The 18,655-nt window shown below is 45.2% G+C and overlaps 1 protein-coding gene and 2 long non-coding RNA genes across 3 annotated transcripts; all 3 read left to right on the top strand.

Moving 5' to 3' along the window:
* The first annotated feature begins 593 nt into the window (after positions 1-593).
* LOC310683152 lies at positions 594-1,171 on the top strand. The gene is made up of 2 exons (XR_014514303.1): positions 594-961; positions 999-1,171. It is a non-coding gene; the product is annotated as an uncharacterized lncRNA (long non-coding RNA).
* Positions 1,172-4,935: 3,764 nt separating this feature from the next.
* On the top strand, positions 4,936-10,136 carry LOC310683156. Its single transcript, XR_014514306.1, has 3 exons — positions 4,936-5,134; positions 8,837-8,873; positions 8,983-10,136. It is a non-coding gene; the product is annotated as an uncharacterized lncRNA (long non-coding RNA).
* Positions 10,137-11,616: 1,480 nt separating this feature from the next.
* On the top strand, positions 11,617-14,964 carry LOC310683151 (metallothionein). The gene is made up of 3 exons (XM_083452738.1): positions 11,617-11,856; positions 13,770-13,835; positions 14,761-14,964. The coding sequence occupies exons 1-3, from the start codon at positions 11,826-11,828 to the stop codon at positions 14,853-14,855; spliced, it is 192 nt and encodes a 63-aa protein (XP_083308864.1). The 5' UTR covers positions 11,617-11,825; the 3' UTR covers positions 14,856-14,964.
* The last annotated feature ends 3,691 nt before the right edge of the window (positions 14,965-18,655 follow it).

Below are 18,655 nucleotides of genomic sequence, written 5' to 3' on the forward strand. Positions count from 1 at the left end.
GAAGCACTGGATGTCCTCCAAACTTTGGGTAAACAAATCACGATGATGCTCAATTGAAAGGTCTTCTGGAAGGGACCACGGTGACAACAGCTTTTTAACCCCCCCCCCGGAAATCCAAATTATATGGGGGGAGCCATTTTGATGCCGGGAAACTTTTGCACGCATCACCAAGACAATCCGCCGCCCCCCCCCCCAAGCCGCTCTCCGCGTGCACCCACCGCTTTGGAGGATGGCCGCACCCCTCCCACCTGGGCTGCACACGGCCGTGAGAACCCTCCGGTGCGCAAAGCGAGGCGTGTCCGCGCCCGCCAGCCCACTGATCATCCCGCATAGCTCCGCCACGCAGGCGAGCGCCCGACCAGCCGGTTTGTCGGCGGGGGGCGGAGCCGCAGGGAGAGCGCCGTGCGCACGGGACGCGGGCAGAGGCGGAGCCCGGTCGCTTTGCACGCGGTGCCGGCGGGAAATAAAAAGCGGGGCGGACGGCACTGCGGAGCTCAGCTGCTAACTGATCACCCGGACGTCGTCTTAGCTGCTGGAGAGATCGAGCCCAGGAGAAATGGATTCTCAAGACTGTCCCTGTTCTAGTGGTGAGGAAACCTTCCTTCCTCTTTCTATTCATTCCGCTTGCTCATCCTTCTCTCCTTACATCTGGATCTCACCCGCTTTCCCTTCCGATCTACCTCTCTCCCTCTTTCCCCTGCTTCTGCTGCTTGGCAAGGCGCTGCTTCGGGCCACGTGGAGCGCTCTGTTTTTGACTTGGATTCTCTGCGTCCCTATCAACGAGGGACGCTGTTTCCTCTTTCTGACTCGAGGGCGAATCAGGCTGGTTGTGTTACAGGCGAGGGGAGGAGACTGACCTAAGATGATGTCCGCTGTTGCCAGGATGAGTTTGGGTCAGCCTTGTCTACCACCCTCACACACACGTCGCTTGGACTACAACTCCCATCAGCCGCCGATGGGGGTTGTAAGTCCAAAGCATCGGGAAGGGCATTAGAGAGAGGGTACCAACGTGGCGGCGGGGGAGTATGTCTTTTCCCTGCCGCCACCTCCTCCTTCTTTTATTATTATTTCTTATTTATTGAATTTATATACCGCCCTATACCGGAGGTCTTTTGTTTCTTCCTTTCTGCTATATCTCCACTCTGTGCTACAATAAAATCGTTGTCAAGTGTTCAAGTTTCTGGAGGAATATTTAAGTCCTATAGAACGCTTTATTGCCCTTTTTTGAAGTGTTTATTAGGGGGAAGGAGAAAATTAATTGCTTCCTAAATTCTTCTAGGCTTCTGAAGGCTTCTTTGCTAAGTGTCAATGTAAATGTGCGCAGGAGATGCTAAATTTGTAATTGTAATGGGATTCCACCCTTCCTCTTTTAGGTGGTTCATGCACCTGTGGCAACAACTGTCAGTGCAAAAACTGCAAGTGCAAGTCATGCAGAAAGAGTGAGTATGAACAGTTCCTTCCTTTCCTATGTATTTTGTTCCTGGGAGCAGCCCTTTTCTTTTCCCTTTTTTAGCACTGGAATGGCAAAAACCACAATCAGATGCAGCACATGGGAAAATTACTGTATTTACTTGAATCTAATGGTCACCTTTTCTTGCCAAATTACATTGCAAAAAATAAGGTGTGCATTCGATTCGATGGTACATTTACATTTGTCAGCAAATACTTTTTTTGGTTTCAAGGTTCTGAAAACTGAGGTGCGCGTTAGATCCAATGGCGCATTAGACTCGAGTAGATACAGTACTTGGGACAAGAGTAGGTAGGATGGGACTGGCCCTAACTTGCATGCTGTATTAGAGAGCGAATTTTGTGGGCATAACCCTGCATGTCTGACATTCAGAAAGTTGTTACCAAGTGTGCATGAAGCACTGGTTGGCTAGTGTAACTGCGACTTCATGTATGGTAGCCATGGGTCAGTTTGCAGGTTTTATTTTTATTTATTGTGCAATAATTATTGTATAGTGCTTAATAAGAACTCAAGTGGTTTACATAAAATAGCATGAATCTATTTAAAAGCAGCAATTAAAAACAGAAGATTTAAGGTAAAGTTATCTAACTATAAATATAGAGTTTTTATTATGTACATTAAAAAAAATATTATTTGTACTTGAAGTCCACCTGGACTGAAGGGTTCCAGGGCAGGGTAGAAAAATATCACAGCTGAAAATGGGTACAAAAGTATCATTAAAACCATACAATAAAACCCCAGAGTTGATTTTTAGTGACTTGGAGTAGAATTTCCACCAGAAAAAAAGAGCCAGATGAGGCAGCTGAGACTATGCAATAGCCCTGGGAGCAAATGTGAAGGATGCTCACTTCAAAAAGGGCACCTTAGCTCTTTGGCTCCAACCCTGTTCTGTTTTCACCACCATTTCCAGGGCTCCTTAGAATGACCTTGTTTTTCAGTAACAGACTCGCATTACAGCCACAAATCCGAAAATTCTAGCATCCTTTTCCTGCTTGTATTGCTCCATGCAAGAGCATATCTTTTTCATGGAACATAAAGCAGAGAACATCATTCAGTTGCTCCCTGTTGAAATGGCATTGCAAACTGTTTGGAGTGAAATGGTTGGCTGCTGATGCTAGTGTGGTTAAAGCATGTGCACATCTATCATAATTGCTGGCCTCATCCATCTCTTATATTCTGATCCCAGCAACATTGTTGTCTGCTGGGTCCACTCCCCAGCTCTGCTAAGAGATCCTCATTGGCTGAAACCACAAAGGTAAATTTCCATTTCTGTTTCTAGGTTGCTGTACCTGTTGTCCGGTGGGCTGCAGCAAGTGTGCCCAGGGATGTATCTGCAAAGGTCCCCCTTCCACCAAATGCAGCTGCTGCAAGTGAATCTTCTCTGGCTCTCCAAGCACTGATCTGTATATTTGATTGCCAGCAGGAATGTAACCTTATTGTCCATTTATATATTTGCCTGTGCATTTTTGTAGCCTTTAGATGTGAAAATAAGCTATGTGGGAAGTAACACAAGCTATGTGGAAAATAATAAAAGCTGTATGTATATAAGAAACATTTGGAGAATGTTTTGTTGGTAGTGGTTCTTTCCTTCTTAGAGGACAGAGGCAGTGAGCCCTGAAACTCAGACTGTGTACACATAATACCTTTAAAGCACATTTCCCTCCAAAGAACCTTGGGAACTGTAGTTTTTTATGGTTGCTGACAATCGTTCTGTGAAAGTAAATTACTGTTCCCAGGTTTCTTTTGATGTTTTGGGGGGGGTTGCTTTAAACATTGGAAATGTGCACGACCTCTGAGCTCTACTTTGTGGAGCCTTAATCATGAATCTGTTCCTGGTGAATTCCAAGTTGCTGGTGGTGAGGGGATAGCTACACTGCCCGGAGGAGGCTGGTCTGGGGAAGAATGTTGAGAAGATGCTTCTCTGAACAGCTTTTCATGCTTTCCTGGCAAAGCACAAAGTAGGCTTGTTATGCGCAACATAAATCATGCACAACACACATTTCTTCTGTCTCCCAACTAGAGTCCATTACTGTGCAACACATCCATCCCATGAGAGGGAAGGAGTTTACGTTAGCATCAGTAAAAAAGGACAGAAGACAGATTTACATAATGTTTGTATATGCTAATATGGGTGGAAATGTTACAAGTAATTGCTGTGATTTAAATGGAAATGCAGCACATATAGCTACAATCTACATAACTGAGAAGAGGTTGCCCAGCTCACCTGTGTGCATCCTTGGTCTGCTGCCCAGGCTCTAACTCAGGGGTCAGCAAACTTTTTCAGCAGGGGGCTGGTCCACTGTCCCTCAGACCTTGTGGGGGACTGGACTTCATTGGGGGGATGAACAAATTCCTATGCCCCACAAATAGCTCAGAGGTGCATTTTAAATAAAAGGACACATTCTACTTACGTAAAAGCGTGCTGATTCCCGGACCGTCTCCGGGCTGGATTTAGAAGATGATTGGGCTGGATCTGGCCCCCGGGCCTTAGTTTGCCTACCCATGCTCTAACTGTTGATGCACATCATGAAAATACGAACCTCTTCTCAGTTCCTTCTCCTTAACCCAAGTTTAGGTACATCCACACACCATACATTTAAAGCACTAGCTGAGACCATTGGGCATTGTAGCCCTGTGAGGGTAATGACTGTTCCTACAGTTCTGTGAGGGGAAGCCATGTGCTTTAAATGCAGAGTGTGAGCTGGCTGCCCTCTTCAAATATGGCAACTCCCATCAGCCCCAAGTGCCATAGCTAATGTTCAGGGCTGATAGGATTTGTACTTCAGCAAGCATCTGGATGGGCACATTCTCCCACTACTGAAGTTTTGCACTGTTGCAGGCTACTGTCCATAATGATTCCATATTTGGAGGGGATTAGACAAGATGCTATGATAAACCCATGACCTCATTCACAGCCATATGTCTGTAGTGCTAGTGCTTGCTAGATCTTCTATAACCCCAAGATCCACCAGCCACAGCCAGATGCAAACAGCATTCACTTAGAATTAAAGGTTCCCGAGCCCAGGAATTTGTTCTGAATACTAAAACTGAACTGAACTCTTAGTCCTTCCACACAAAAATCCACACATCTATGCTCCATCTATGCTTCTTCATTTAAGCTATATAATTTAGAGGAGGAATCATTTTGCTATTAAACAACTGGGCATTAGAAGTCCTTGCCAACGTACATCTAATCACAAGAAGAAGAAGAGTTTGGATTCGATATCCCGCTTTATCACTACCCGAAGGAGTCTCAAAGCGGCTAACATTCTCCTTTCCCTTCCTCCCCCACAACAAACACTCTGTGAGGTGAGTGGGGCTAAGAGACTTCAAAGAAGTGTGACTAGCCCAAGGTCACCCAGCAGCTGCATGTGGAGGAGCGGAGACTTGAACCCGGTTCCCCAGATTACGAGACTACCACTCTTAACCACCACACCACACTGGCAATTCACAAGGTGAATTGATTAGGTCTTAAAAGACGTTTTTGGGCCAGTGGGTGCAGTTGGAATTTTGAGAAACTGCTGTGGGTACCAGTCTCAAAATGGCTGCCACGAGGGCATGGCATAGCACAAAATGGCTGCCACATCCAAAAGGGAAGAAAAAGAGACAGGACCACAAAATGGTGTGGGTGCATAACCCATCAGCCACCCACTCAGTGGGGAAAAGGTATCACCTGCTGCCATGCTGAATCATTGTTTGTTGTTGTTGTTGCCTCTCCCAAGTTCAGAACAGAGGGTGGTCTCCAATGCTGCCATACAATGTAATGTAGGCATTTGGGTGGCAGGGGGGTTAATAATGTAGGAGAGGCTAAGACACTGCAAACAGGACCCAAGCAGAGAGATCATTTTATTCAAGATTTTATTTTGAGGGGATATTTACTGTGACCTTTTGTGAGCACCATATTAGGTTCTGGCAGGCACACACTGGGAATCCTTGTATTAAGCAGATTCCAACTGAACCACCTAATCCAGCTCTCCTGGCACCGAAGCCAACCCACACAGTTCCACTGTGTGTATGAACACTGAAGCCACACAAGGAACACCAGTTACACAGGTCTTTCTAATCTAGTCATTGCTGGAGGGGTGTATAAATGGAGCAATTGTTAGCACCGAATCTGGGAGGTTATCTGTCTAATTTCCATATTCTATCTCATGGTCACATTCTAATGTCATAGTTCAACATGAACAAAATAATGCACTGAGGGATTACATCAGTAAACAGGTCGGACAGAAGGAATTTAGTTATCAGTTGTTGTCATTGGATTCTGTGGAGCAGAAGAAATGATGGTTAACAGGCCAGTGGCTCCCCTTTCACCCCCAAGGAATTGGTGTCACCAGGGCGAAGAGACTGGGTTAGCCCAACTCAAATGAGGTAGTATCCAACTAAGTTTTTCTCAAGAGTAGAGCCACTGGAATAAATGTACATGACTAAGTTAGGTTCATTCATTTCAACGGATGCATTGTAAGTAGAATTTATTTATTGAAATTTTATATTCCATTTTTCACCACGTAGGTCTCAACATTAACATATACAATATACAAATTTTAAAACACAACCCCCCCCCCAATTAAAACCTCAAGAAAACAAAAACACAAAACATGAGAAGCATTCAGGGTGCAAAGACCTCCTGAAATGAAATTAAGCAGGTACCCGAAACTAACTAGGCATGGTGCCTGTCTAACTCCTTGTCAGAGGGAGTTCCATAGAGTTTGGCCCCAGACTCTGAAGGCAACAACTTCTTTATTGACATGAGTCAGAGACGGAGCCACTAAAAGGATCCCCTGCTCCCTGATGATCTCAGTGATCAACTTGGGGTGCACGGGGAAATGTGATCCTTAAGCTACCCTGGGCCCAAGTTATTCAGATCTTTGTGCACTAGAACCTTCAACTTGACCAGGTAGCAGATGGGAAGCCAGTGCAAGCCTCAGGTTCAATTCCCAGCATCCCAGGGTAAGGCTGGGGAAAATTCCTGTCTGAAGTCCTGGAGAGTCTGTCACGGAGAATGCTGCCTCTCAGGCCACCACCATGCCAAGCCTCTGCTGATCTAAACACCTCTGAGAGGGTTTGTAGGGAAGGAGGCAATCTTTAAGATATTTGGGTCCTAAGTCATTTAGGGCTTCAAACACTAATGTGACCACCTTGAATTGGGCCCTGAAGTGAACTGGCAACCATGCCAGCTGTTTTAAACCAGAGCTTATGTGAGATCTACATGGAACCCCAGACATAAATCTGGTTGCATTTTTGATCAAATAAAGCCTTTTCAAGTTCTCTTCAATGGCAGCCCCATGTAGTGTGCACTGCAACAATCCAATATGGAAGTTACCAGAGCATGGATTAGAATGGCTAGATCCTCTTTCCAAAAGGGGTTTCTGCTGGCAAATCAGCTGGAGCTGAGAAAAGGCACTCCTAGCCATCAAGGCCTCCTGAGTCTCCAAGAGCATCCCCAAAATGAAACCCCCAGGGCAGGATGCTTCCCCACCTCCTAGACTGAGAACACTTTTTTTTCCAGGATTTAGTGTGATTCAATTAATGCCCCATGTTTGCATGTCCTGTGGCATTGATTCTGAATGTCCCTCTAATATACACCCTCCTTGCAGTTCAGTTCCTCTCCTCACTCCATGTCTCTCCACTGCTTACCAAAAGATAACCTGTACAGAATCTAAACTGGGTGGCTGGTTTCTTGACATTGGTGAGTCAACAACATCACTTTGAGAGGAAGGGGTTTGATTCCCTATTCACAGCCATCACCCAAAACATTTGGAAATCAATGAACTACTTCCAGGAACACCGTGTCTTTTCTAGAGCAGTGGAGACATAAATTCCAGCTACCAGTTGTGCAATCAAATACACACAGTACAAACCTTGCCAGCATCCAAGCAAAATAAAGTCAGCATTTGTGAGTAAACATTCACAAAATGAATGAACGGTACTGGCAGGGTTCTCATTTGTTGGGGCCTGAGAGCAAGCACCTTGGAAACAAAACAAGTGCTAACATTTGCGGGAACGTTTGTGTCAACATATAAGGCCAACACATTTCTCGGCCAGAAAGTGTTGCTACAATTGGGGCAAAAAGACAGACCACCCAAAACGTGCTTGATCCAACTCACCTAGAAAAGGATATTGCAGAGATAGACAAGGCTAAGAAAAAGGCAACCAACATGACCAAGGGACTGGAGAAATTATCCGGGGGGGGGGGGAATTGCCTCATTTGCGACTTTTTAATTTAGCGAGGGAAAGTAAGGTACATGATGAAGGTAAATAAGATTATGGAGAAAGCAGACCCCCACGTTGCAAAAATGCATTTAAAAAGAAGAATCAACAAATAAAAGGCAAGTTGAAAACCTAAAACTAAGGACTAAAAACAGTTCTGACTACAAATTGTATCTAAAATGCCTGGGAGAAATGGGGAAGTGTTAACCAGATTCAGAAAATCTTCAGCTGTTGCCAAATGTGTCTCCTTAGGGACAGCATTCCATAATCAGGGATCACCACAGAAAAGTAATGAAAAAGGGTGGGTGGGTATTTGTAGGAGAGATTCACCCTTGCAAATGTTACACAAATATACACACTTATACCCATATGTAGTGGAGACTGGTGCTCATTGTGGGTGGTAGGGCAGGAGGCAGGGAAGCCAATGGCAGCTGGAGATGCTGTGTACACACCAGACGTGTAATGTACTTTGCTTCCCCCCAGTGGATCCTGGGAACTGTAGCTTACTCCTCAGAGTAAGGAGAGGGGGGTAATATGTGTTCATATAATGTGTACACAACCACTGACAAGCAGAGCTAACCAGTTCTAGCTTTGTCCTCATCTTCCTCCTTGCTAAGTTTCACTCAGACACAACTGAGACTAAGAAGGAGGAAGCAGAGAGCCAAGAAGACCATCCATTGGCCTGGTTGTAAGGCGGCAGGCAGGTGGGCTTGAGGCTGCAGGGACAGAGCCCTGTTTGCCCTAATAGATCAGTTTCCACTTCAGCCTTCTTCAGATGTTTTGCCCTCCAGATGTTTTGGATTGCAATCCCCACCAGACCCAACCAGCCATTGCTGGTGGAACATGTAGTCTGGAGGGCACCAGGAAGAGCAAGACTCTTCTAAAGGTTCCACAGCGGCAAGATGGGGAAGAACCCCCTCCCCCCCCCACCTACACAAACAAACAAACAAACAAACAGATAATTTCATCCCTCAGGCTGGAGCAACTCCTTTCAAGCAGCTTGACTGTATCTTCTTGGTTCTATCATGGCAGCCCTCTCTCCCAAGACCTGGCACAAATTGACAACACCAGTGTTGAAGTGTGAACTGCAGTAGTGTATCATCATTATGACATAATGATAATTCTCTCTCTCTCTCTCTCTTTCAAATCACTCAACAGAAACCCCTTGTGATGCAACATGAACCCTTCAGGGCAGGTAGGACAGTTTAACTTCATTGTCTGCTCCCTCCTCCCACGTTCCACCTTAAGATGATGACTTAATGCAGACTCCAGGCATCACTATCAGTGAGTGTGCTTTTTTTCAGCCCTGCTGCATTTAACATCTAGCCTCATGATGTGTTCCAGAGAATACAGAAGCTTGCTCACTGTTACTGTTTTGTGGTACTTTGGCTGGTGTCATAAGTCCTACAATCCCTGTTTGGCCGTGAAGCTCACTGGGCAACCCTAAGCCAGTCACCATCTCTACCTACCCTCCTAGCTTCCACGGTTGTTGTGAGAATAACACTGGGAGATGGCACTGAACTATAAATTCATTAAAGTATAAAATAATAAAATACAGAACAAATGGCTCATGCTGAATCAAATTGTCTAAGAATGGCAAAAAAGGAAATATTTTCATCAGGAGATGGAATGTCAAAACTGTCTGATTTAAATGCAGTTCATTAATAATTAAAAAGGAAAGAAAGAAAAGAAAAATTAATAAAAATGTGGATTTTGGAATTCACCTTTGCTATGTAAGTTTTTGCTTAAGCCCATCAGCACGAACCTTTGCAACACAATCATATTTCTCAGGAACTGCCCCCCTCACTTTTACCTCTCTTTCCCTTTGGTCACACAATGGCTGACTCACCCTTGAGTCAGCATTAAACATGTTCCCAGATAAAACTACTGCACTGCACCCGGAAGGAGTTTGCACATGGCACTAGGTATGTTTGTATTGCCATGTGTTGGGGCCGAGGGAACTGTGTTTGCACACAGCACAGGAGACTGAGCAAGAGGAGCAGTGCCTGCTTTGAATGGGGTGCAGAGGAAAATGCAAATGAAAGGCATACCGTGTGTACAGGACTCAGTGTGCTTTGTTCAAAAAGTTCAGTGACAGAAGTCTGTTTCTTCTCCAAAATAGAAACCTGTCATTTCCAGTTCTTGTTCTCTGTGTGGGTGGGTGTGCATACACAGTGATCTAACATGATTACTAGATTCACCCCACACTACAGCAAGCAACCCTAAAGATATCAGATTTATTATTGCGACCTGTAGCACTGTCAAGGCAGAACTTTGGGGCAGTAGTCCAGGGCCCCCCATTCAGAAGAATAAACCCCCAAATGCAGCAGGGCTGAATTAGGAAGCAAATGAAATAATGCACAGTACCATTTAGTCATGCTGGCCACATGACCCGGAAGCTGTACACCGGCTCCCTCGGCCAATAAAGCAAGATGAGCGCCGCAACCCCAGAGTCAGCCACGACCGGACCTAACGGTCAGGGGTCCCTTTACCTTTACTACCATTTAGAAAGTTGTGCCCCAAGGCCATTATGCCTTCCAAAGTCAGAAACTGCTGTTGCAGGGCAAGAGAAAGCCTAATGTTGAATACTCCTGTAAAAAACAAAACAAAACACCCTTGCATTTTACAACATAAATGTATAGGAACATAAGATCAGCCCAGTGGCATATCTAATTCAGCATCCTGATCTCACAGTGGCCAATTATATGCCTCTGGGAAGCCCTCGAACAGTGGAGGGAGAATACAACCGTTGTGTCACTAGCAGCCACACACAGCCTTACCCTCCATGAATTTGACCAATCCTTATTCAAAGCTAAGTGGGTGGGTGTCACTACATCTTGCTGGAGGCAAATTGCCCGTTTTTGAAACTTTCCTAGCTCTACCATGTCCTTCTAGAATCATAGACCTGTAGAGTTGGAAGGTACACTGAAGGTCATCTAGTCCAACCCCGTATAATGCAGGAATCTCAACCTTTTTGAGGTCAGGTGTTAGTCTTAAAGGTGGCAGAGGACTCTGGTTTTGGCATAACTGAGAAACGGAGCCACCAACCTGGAACTGTAATCTCCTGGTGTCATTACCCCCGTTTTACAAATGGACAACTGAGGCTAAAGATTCCTTCCTTGACAAGGTTCATGGCTGAACAGCTTAAGAAAATGAAAAGTGGGATTCAAACGCCCTTTTCTTTTTGATCCCCAAATGTGTAGCTAAATAATGAGGTGGAAACTACTCTTTACGGTGTTCAGAAGCCATTACTTGTTACTACTTCAGCTGTCACAGCGCTGAGTCCCACAATTGTAAACAGGTCTCAGGATCCAGCCCTCCTGAGTTCAGATTTTAATCCCCTGCTGGGAAGGGATGCCCTAAATAAAATGAAGCAGCTCAGCTATACTTTAAATGCACAGGGTAACGAAGAATAGAGCTTACTTTCCCCCTTCCAATCACTTTTTTCATTTTGCGCGGCGTCTTTTAATATTGAAAGCTTCAGTACTGGGACCGTTTTCTCACTTGCATTTATCTGGGCTCCTTTTTGCGTTGATGACCATGTTCTTGGATACCCCATAAGGGAAAAAGGGCAGATTTTGTTTACAACAACCACAATCTCTTTTTAATGCTTTAAATAACGAAATCCATTTCAGATCCACACAAGTAAACATGGACATGCTCTTCCAACGGGAAGAGAAAATGACCCGTCACTGAATTTCCCTCTCACTGCAAGTTTCCCCCTTCTTGCAAAATCTTCCATGCGCCGCCCCCGCCTGGAAGCGGTCGATTTTTGCACGCGGAGCCGACGGCTCGATCGTGCAATGCTTCAGGGAAAGAGAGACTAATTTTTGCACGCAGCTCCATAAGTGGAGGGGAGGAGAGGCTGGACCTTTGGCAAGGGCGCCGATTACGAAATGTGCGCACGGAGCCGCGCGGGGGCCGCCTTCCTTTGCACGCGGCGCTGCGTGGGTTTCGCTTTTGCACCCCTCGCCGCCTCTGCCCGCCGTCCGGAGCCGGTCCGTGCGCAGGAAAGGGGCGGGTGCTTTGCACTCGCCGCGCCTGCCTTCCGGCTGCTTATAAATATGCCGGCAGAGGCTGCCCTCAGGCCACACATCTCCTCTTGCCTCGTTTAATTCTCCGATCTGTGATCATTCCTGCAACTGCGATGGATCCTCAGGACTGCGCCTGCGCCACTGGTAAGTCTTCATTCCACTTGCTCGACTGCTTTAGAAAGAGCCAGGGATCGGTGGCTCAAAGAGCGCGCTCTGTACCCAGACGGTCCCAGGTTCCATCCCTGGTCTCAGACTTTTTTCTGAACCTCTGCAGAGCTGCTGCTGGCCTGGTAGGTGAGTTAGAGCAGGTTCCCCCCAGCCTTCTGTCTTCCAGATGTGTTGGACAACAACACCCATAACCCCCGACGGATGGGCTGTGTTGGCCGGGATTGATGGGAGTCAGTCCCAACTGCATCTGGAGGGTACGGGGTGGCAGAAGGCTGAAGCAGAGGGACAAAGATTAAGATAAGATAGAGGGAAGGGATTTGCTGAGTAAATATTGGAACTGGAATACAGTGAGGGGAGGTGTGGGGAAGTCTGGGAAATAAGTAAATGCAAGGAATATTATGAAAATAGAACTGTTTTTATTTGTTTTTCTTTTTCTTTTTGTATTTTTGTATTTTTCTTTTCTTTTTTTCCTATGTAAAAATCTTAATAAAAATATTATTAAAAAAAAAAGAAGCAGAGGGACAAGCTGCCTGGCTAGGGAAAATGGACCTTTGTGGGGGCAGTTCTGCAGAATGAGCACAAAGGATCCCAAATGCTGCAGTGCCCTGGGCTTAGCACACATTGCCGTCTAAAGAGAGCAGGGGGTGGGTGGAGGTGGAGTCACTGCAGACTTATACTTATTGCTTCCTATACTCTTCTATAGCTTGCATGGGGGGGACGGACCACAGGGGAAGTTTTTAATGGGTCCGAATCGCATGCAGCTTTACTACACAAATATTTATTTCTAAGTAAATAGGCTTAGGATTGTGGTGTAGCACCCATTTTTATTGTGAGTCCTGCTTTCAACAGTGCTTTTAAGATACAGTAATCAGTTTTAGCCACCAACATCTACAGGCCTACAATTGCCATGCTTACTGTTGCAGGTGTCATTATGTATTTGAGCAGGCCCTTCCTTCCTCTGTTCAGTCTCCTTACAGCATCCACAAAATCATATTGAGCAAAAATGTGATTTCCTTGCTCTTCAGATGCCTGCTTTGGCAGTGCTGTTCTCCTTGAAAGTACTCTGATGCTCTAAAGCTAGTCACTTCTGCACTTGAATGTTACTACAGTGGTACCTCGGGTTACATACGCTTCAGGATACAGACTCCGCTGACCCAGAAATAGTACCTCGGGTTAAGAACTTTGCTTCAGGATGAGAACAGAAATCGTGCTCCGGCGGCAGCGGGAGGCCCCATTAGCTAAAGTGGTGCTTCAGGTTAAGAACAGTTTCAGGTTAAGAACGGACCTCCGGAACGAATTAAGTACTTAACCCGAGGTACCACTGTACTATGAACAAAAAAGTATTGCAGTTCTCTGGGAATCTGTGACCCTGGAGATTCTTGCTTACAGTTGTCCCAATGCTAATTGGGTAAATAGTGGGATGCTTAGTAACTAACTTGTTTAGTTACTCTGTGATCTCTGTTCAGATTCTCAGAACTTCAGTCTTTCTACACTTTAGAACTGGCTCTAGTGCTTGATCCAAGCTAGTGGTACTATTCCCTGTCACAAAGCAGTCCCACTTAAGAAAGAAGCCCACAGTATAAACACTGGGAACTTACCCTTTTTGGTTTCTGGGTCCTGGAACCATCCCAAAGCATTTTCATTAAACTTAGGAGCTTTGCCTCCAATTTACTTCTGAATTTTATTCTTCCTTCCTATAGCCATAGATGGCAATTTGGCAAACTTGTATTGCTTCTATTTTTATTATCGAGAAGGAGTAGTCTGTATGCAGCCCTATAGCCATTGGTTTCAGTGGCTTCAGTGCAAGCATATATTTCTGTTTGAAGGGACGAAGGGTGAAGTTTTATTTTAATTTAACTCAGTGGCATGTATATTTCTCCCCCTTCCAGGTGGCTCTTGTTCCTGTGCCGGCTCCTGCAAATGCAAAAATTGCAAATGCACTTCATGCAAAAAAAGTGAGTATCTCTTTGTGAACCCAATAAAAGTTCCATGAATCAGAAGGGGCTGGTTAAAACCTAGAAGCTAAGAGTTTTGCAGGTAAATTCAGACTGTGTTTAAAGCATATAGCTTCTCCCCCCTCCCCAAGAATCCTGGGAATGGTAGTTTGTTAAGGGTGCTGGGAACCACAGAGCTGAAGGGTAATCTACAGTTTCCAGGATACTGGGGAGCAGCCATGTGCTCTAAATGAATGGTGTTGGCTGCTGATCTCACACAGGAACTTGCAATGCAGTCCTAGCATGTGTACTTGAGAGTGATTCTCACTGAACTATTTGGGATTTGATTCTGACAAAATATACATAGGATTGGACATAATGTTCTCCCTTATAAGCCTCTTTTCCAAGGCTTGTCCTTTCACAAGGTTAAGTTCTATTCTTGAACAAATTCATTAAAAGTTAACATCTCTTGGTATTCATTTTGAATTTAGGGAAACCTCCTAAACTTGAACTTCTGTATTTCTCTCACCCATGCCCAGTGCAAATCATGCCAGGCTTATTAAATACCCAGCATCAGGGGAACTGAAATAGAGAAAGTTCCTCTTGTTGGCTGACAACTACTTGACGCAAGGAGTCATGAAAGCTTTTATAAACTGGACTGGAAGAATTGGTTTTCCTCTCATTTTTTTTTTTGAAGCTGTTGATCTGCCAAAAGTGACTTCAGATTTTGGGCTAGTTACGTTTGTATCTGTAGTTGCTGTGCAGTCATTGTACCCCTTATACAAGCTGATGGCACCTTAACCACTTTTCCTTCTTCCTTATTGTGCTGGAGACATTTCACTATCCCTCTTAATTTGTTATAATGCCAGCCACTTAAATTACTAAAGGCCATTAATCTCTTTGGCACGCTAAACATCCAATGTCATTTTTTGCCCATCTCTTTCAGGCTGCTGCTCCTGTTGCCCAGCTGGATGCGCCAAATGTGCCAAGAGTTGTGTCTGCAAAGAGCCACTGTCGGATAAATGCAGCTGCTGTACCTAAAAATGCCGTTTGAAAAAAAGGAGACAATTTTCCTATTTTGTAATTGCTCTTTCATACAGATATGAAGGAAGAAAAATGTTTTCAGAAAAATAAAAGTATTTTAAACTTGTGAACTTTGAATTGTGTTGGCTGGGTGTGGTCTGTATAGCCTTTTTAAAGGCTAATGGGAGCCTGTAATGCAAGTCTGCAGACTTTCCAATCGTTTGAAACCAGATGACAAACATGAAAATGACTGAAACGAACCTTTTGTAGTTAAACCACCACAAACATGCCCCAAATTGGGTGCATTTTATCCATGGTACTAAGTAGGCTTTTGACAACCCCAAATCGCTATATCTGATTAAGGTAGTATTATGGAGCTTTCCCTAACTGCCAGCAAAGCAGGACCAGAAGACTCCAGGAGGGCCATAGAAGTTAAAAAAAGCGTAGTAGATGTGCCTTTCTCCCATTTACTCTGGATAGTTTTTCCTTGTGAAATACTCCTTTCTTTTGAAACTCCCTAGGTCTGCAGGACCTAGGTCTGCAGTAGCCTTTGGGCTACTTCAAGTCTGTGTACAGTTGCAATATGCCCATCAAGCAGGTGAAATTCCCAACACTAGGAATAAATATAGCTTGGAGGACTCCATCATAAGAAAATCTCCTGCAGGGCAGAACATGCATGTATTTACCCACCCTCTCACTGGAACAGCAAAGGTGCTCCTCCTCCCTTGTCATTGTGCTTGAGACATTTCATTATCCAAGTAGGAGAAACATGGTCAAGTTTGCCTTTTGGGAAAGATGTTCCTTGCTGGATACATCATTTGTATAAAGGTCTCTGCTTGCTTGCTTCTGGTATCTTAGTAGACCCCTATCAACACAATGCTGCTTAGTTCGGTGCTAGTTTCCAGAACACAAAAATTAACATTAAAGTTGAGTAATAAGCTAAACAGAGAGAAACATAGGCTGCCTTATACCACATCTGCTGGTACAGGATTTGGCCTTAGATGTCTTCTAGTCTACCAACACTGACTGGTAGCTCTGAAGGGAATAGGTGCCTCCTAGCTACTCTCAGCATCCTTAGCAATGATGGTTTTCAGGAGTCTATGGGGGAAGGCAAGACTTTAAAGTGTGTGTTGGAAGTTAGAGTGCAACTCAGCTTGCCAATAAAGGTTTGCTTGGAGCTTAGATGGTAAGGGACCTCCAGATTCCCAGACTAGTCTTGTATCTTTTTATCTCTGCTGGCTTTCCTGTATCCTTTCAGGTTTAGACTGATGCATCTTAGCTTGTATATCGTATTTGCCACTTCCTCCTCCTCACACTTTCTCTGGACATTGAGGCCTGCGGTCATCTTGAATCTTACCTTCTGAGAACAAAGGTGTGAGCAAGTGTGTTGCAACCAAGGATTCATTGAACTGCAGTTGACTTGCTGCTGTATATGCTAACAAAATAGATGGGGCAGATGTGACCTTATATAGAGATACACCTGAGAATCCTTTTTGCACCAAATGAGTTTCATCTCACCCTGAGAAGGGGAAGTCGGCACCTGTTCTCAGGAGAACAGGTGGAAACTGAACCAGATGAATGTGGGATGGGTCTGTGTTTGTGCCAAAGGCTCCACAGGCTAGGAAACCTGTTTCAGAAAGAGGATTGAAAACTGAGCTAGAGGCCCACAGGAGAAGCCTGAGGGGACTGGGAAGCGAGCTAGTAGACAGTTTGGCTGGAGAAAAAGGAGACAGTCAGACAGAGAGACAGCTTCCCTTAGGAAAAGGTGAGTCCTCCGCAAACCAGCCTTGTGTAGATTAAAAGATTAGATCATCAGCTTGCAGGTCAGAGCCTGTTCATTTCACTCCCTTGTAGTGTGTAGTATATTTTAGCGCTTTCTAGAATAATGAATAACAGTGATAGAAGCACCTGCTGCAGGTGTGTGACCCAGGAGGCCTGAAACTGAGCTTACAAACAGGGCATGGGGCAAACACTGAAACAGCTCTCCATATTGTCAGGGAGTGGGAGAATGTAGCCTTTTCCCTGTTGTTCCCCATCTGTGCCCCCGCCTCCAAGGTAGCCAGTCCGATACGCATGTGAGAGAAACTCATTGTTGGGTCAGGTTTGTTTGGAAGACTTGCTGCTTGTTTCAATGGGGCTTACTCCTAAGTGTTCATCACTACTCTGTTTTCAGTGCTTATAAAATCCCTTTTTTGACAAGCCTTTTCTGTGGAGATTTTTTTTATCCCAGTTTGAATCTGTATCGGACTTTTGAAATGGTTTTACTTTGGGTGTTTTTATTGTTAAGTCACTTCAGGATGTTTCACGGGAAGCGGTTAATGAATTAAAAGAATAAAACATAGGCAGAATATCAGAACTGATATACAGCCATTGATCAATCAAACAACGAATCACATTTCAGCAGTGCAGGCAACCCATCCAAAAGAGACAAAAAGCAGATGGGCCACACAGTCACAAGACAGATGACTTGCAGACACGATTTGCTCTCTGCAACAACAGCAGCAATGACTGCTTTCTGGAGAAATGAAGCTTTGGGTGGTCCACTGATAATAGGATTCAGCATCACTGAAAGTATGGTGCAGTGGTTGGAGTGTTGGACTAGGACCCTGAGGACTGGAGTTGAAATCCATGCTCAGTCATGAAGCTCACTTGGCTGACTTCTGGCAAGGCACTGTCTCCTAAACTAATCTACCCCACAAGGTGGTTGTTGTCAAAGTTTGGCAAATATGTTACAGCAGAGTGCACACAGAAATAGTCTGATAAGACCACTGGTTGAAAGGACAAAGAAAACTTAAGGTTGATTAGTCACGGCACACAAAGCTATTCTGAGCACAAGCTTCACACTTGGCTAATACAGAAGCACTAGCACAAAGTAACTCATACTAACTGGCTTGAACAAAAAAAAATTGGAGTGGCAGGGAGGAAGGGAAAAGCAAAAGTAGTTGCTAAAAGAGAAAGAATCCATGAGGAGGAAGAACAGGTTGCCCTTCTATCGCCACCCACTGGCTCAAGTAGCTTATTGCAGGAGCTGTTGTTTTCCTCCCAATGGTTGTGAGAATAAAATGGAGAGGGAGAGAACTGTTGTGTGTCTCTTTGAGCTCCTTGGAGGAAAGGTGGGGTAGAAATGTAATAGCAGCAACAACTACTTAAGGTGCATCAATAGAGCATTGTGGGGAGGAGGCATCCTTCCAATGGAAGTGGACATGAATAGCATCATCTTGCCACTGGGGATGCTGTGACAAAAAGTCCCAGCCCCTGTCCATGACAACAAAGGATAATCCACCAAGGGGATGAAATGCTCACAGGCTTGGCCCTACGGATAGGCAGAGTGAGGCAGCAGACGCGGGGCGGGGAGAGGGGGGAGGGGGCAGGATGATGGGGAACAGAGTTGTGTATGTCACAAAACCTGCCCTGTGGCTCCCAAGCTTGCCCACTGCCCTTGGGCGCAATGGATGCACTGCTTCATTGGCTTTTGTACATGAAATGCTGTTGGGGTGCCTTTTCACCCTTTGCCATAGGTGTCCATCATGCCCAGAGGGGGAGAAAGCAGAGGTGGCAGCTGACCCAAGCATTTACAAGATAAGCAGGGCTCTGCTTTTACAGAACAACAGCCTGGTGGATCAAGCCAATGGCCCACCCAGTCCAGCATCATGTTCTCATGCCTGTGGGAAACCCTCAAGCAGGACTTGAGCACATGAGCACTCTCCCCTCCTGTGGTTTCCAGCAAATGGTATGAGAGGAGTTACTGACTCCAGTCATGGAGGCAGAGCATAGCCATTGTGGGTACTAGTAACCATTGATAGCCTTTTCCTCCATGA

This window comes from Podarcis tiliguerta, assembly GCF_965153285.1.
Source record: "Podarcis tiliguerta genome assembly, chromosome: 8".
Lineage (NCBI taxonomy): Eukaryota > Metazoa > Chordata > Lepidosauria > Squamata > Lacertidae > Podarcis > Podarcis tiliguerta.

Coding starts and splice junctions, on each gene's coding strand:
- LOC310683151 (XM_083452738.1), top strand. CDS start 11,826: ATGGATCCTCAGGACTGCGCCTGCGCCACTG. Junction 11,857..13,769: donor GGACTGCGCCTGCGCCACTG/GTAAGTCTTCAT, acceptor TCCCCCTTCCAG/GTGGCTCTTGTTCCTGTGCC. Junction 13,836..14,760: donor ATGCACTTCATGCAAAAAAA/GTGAGTATCTCT, acceptor CATCTCTTTCAG/GCTGCTGCTCCTGTTGCCCA.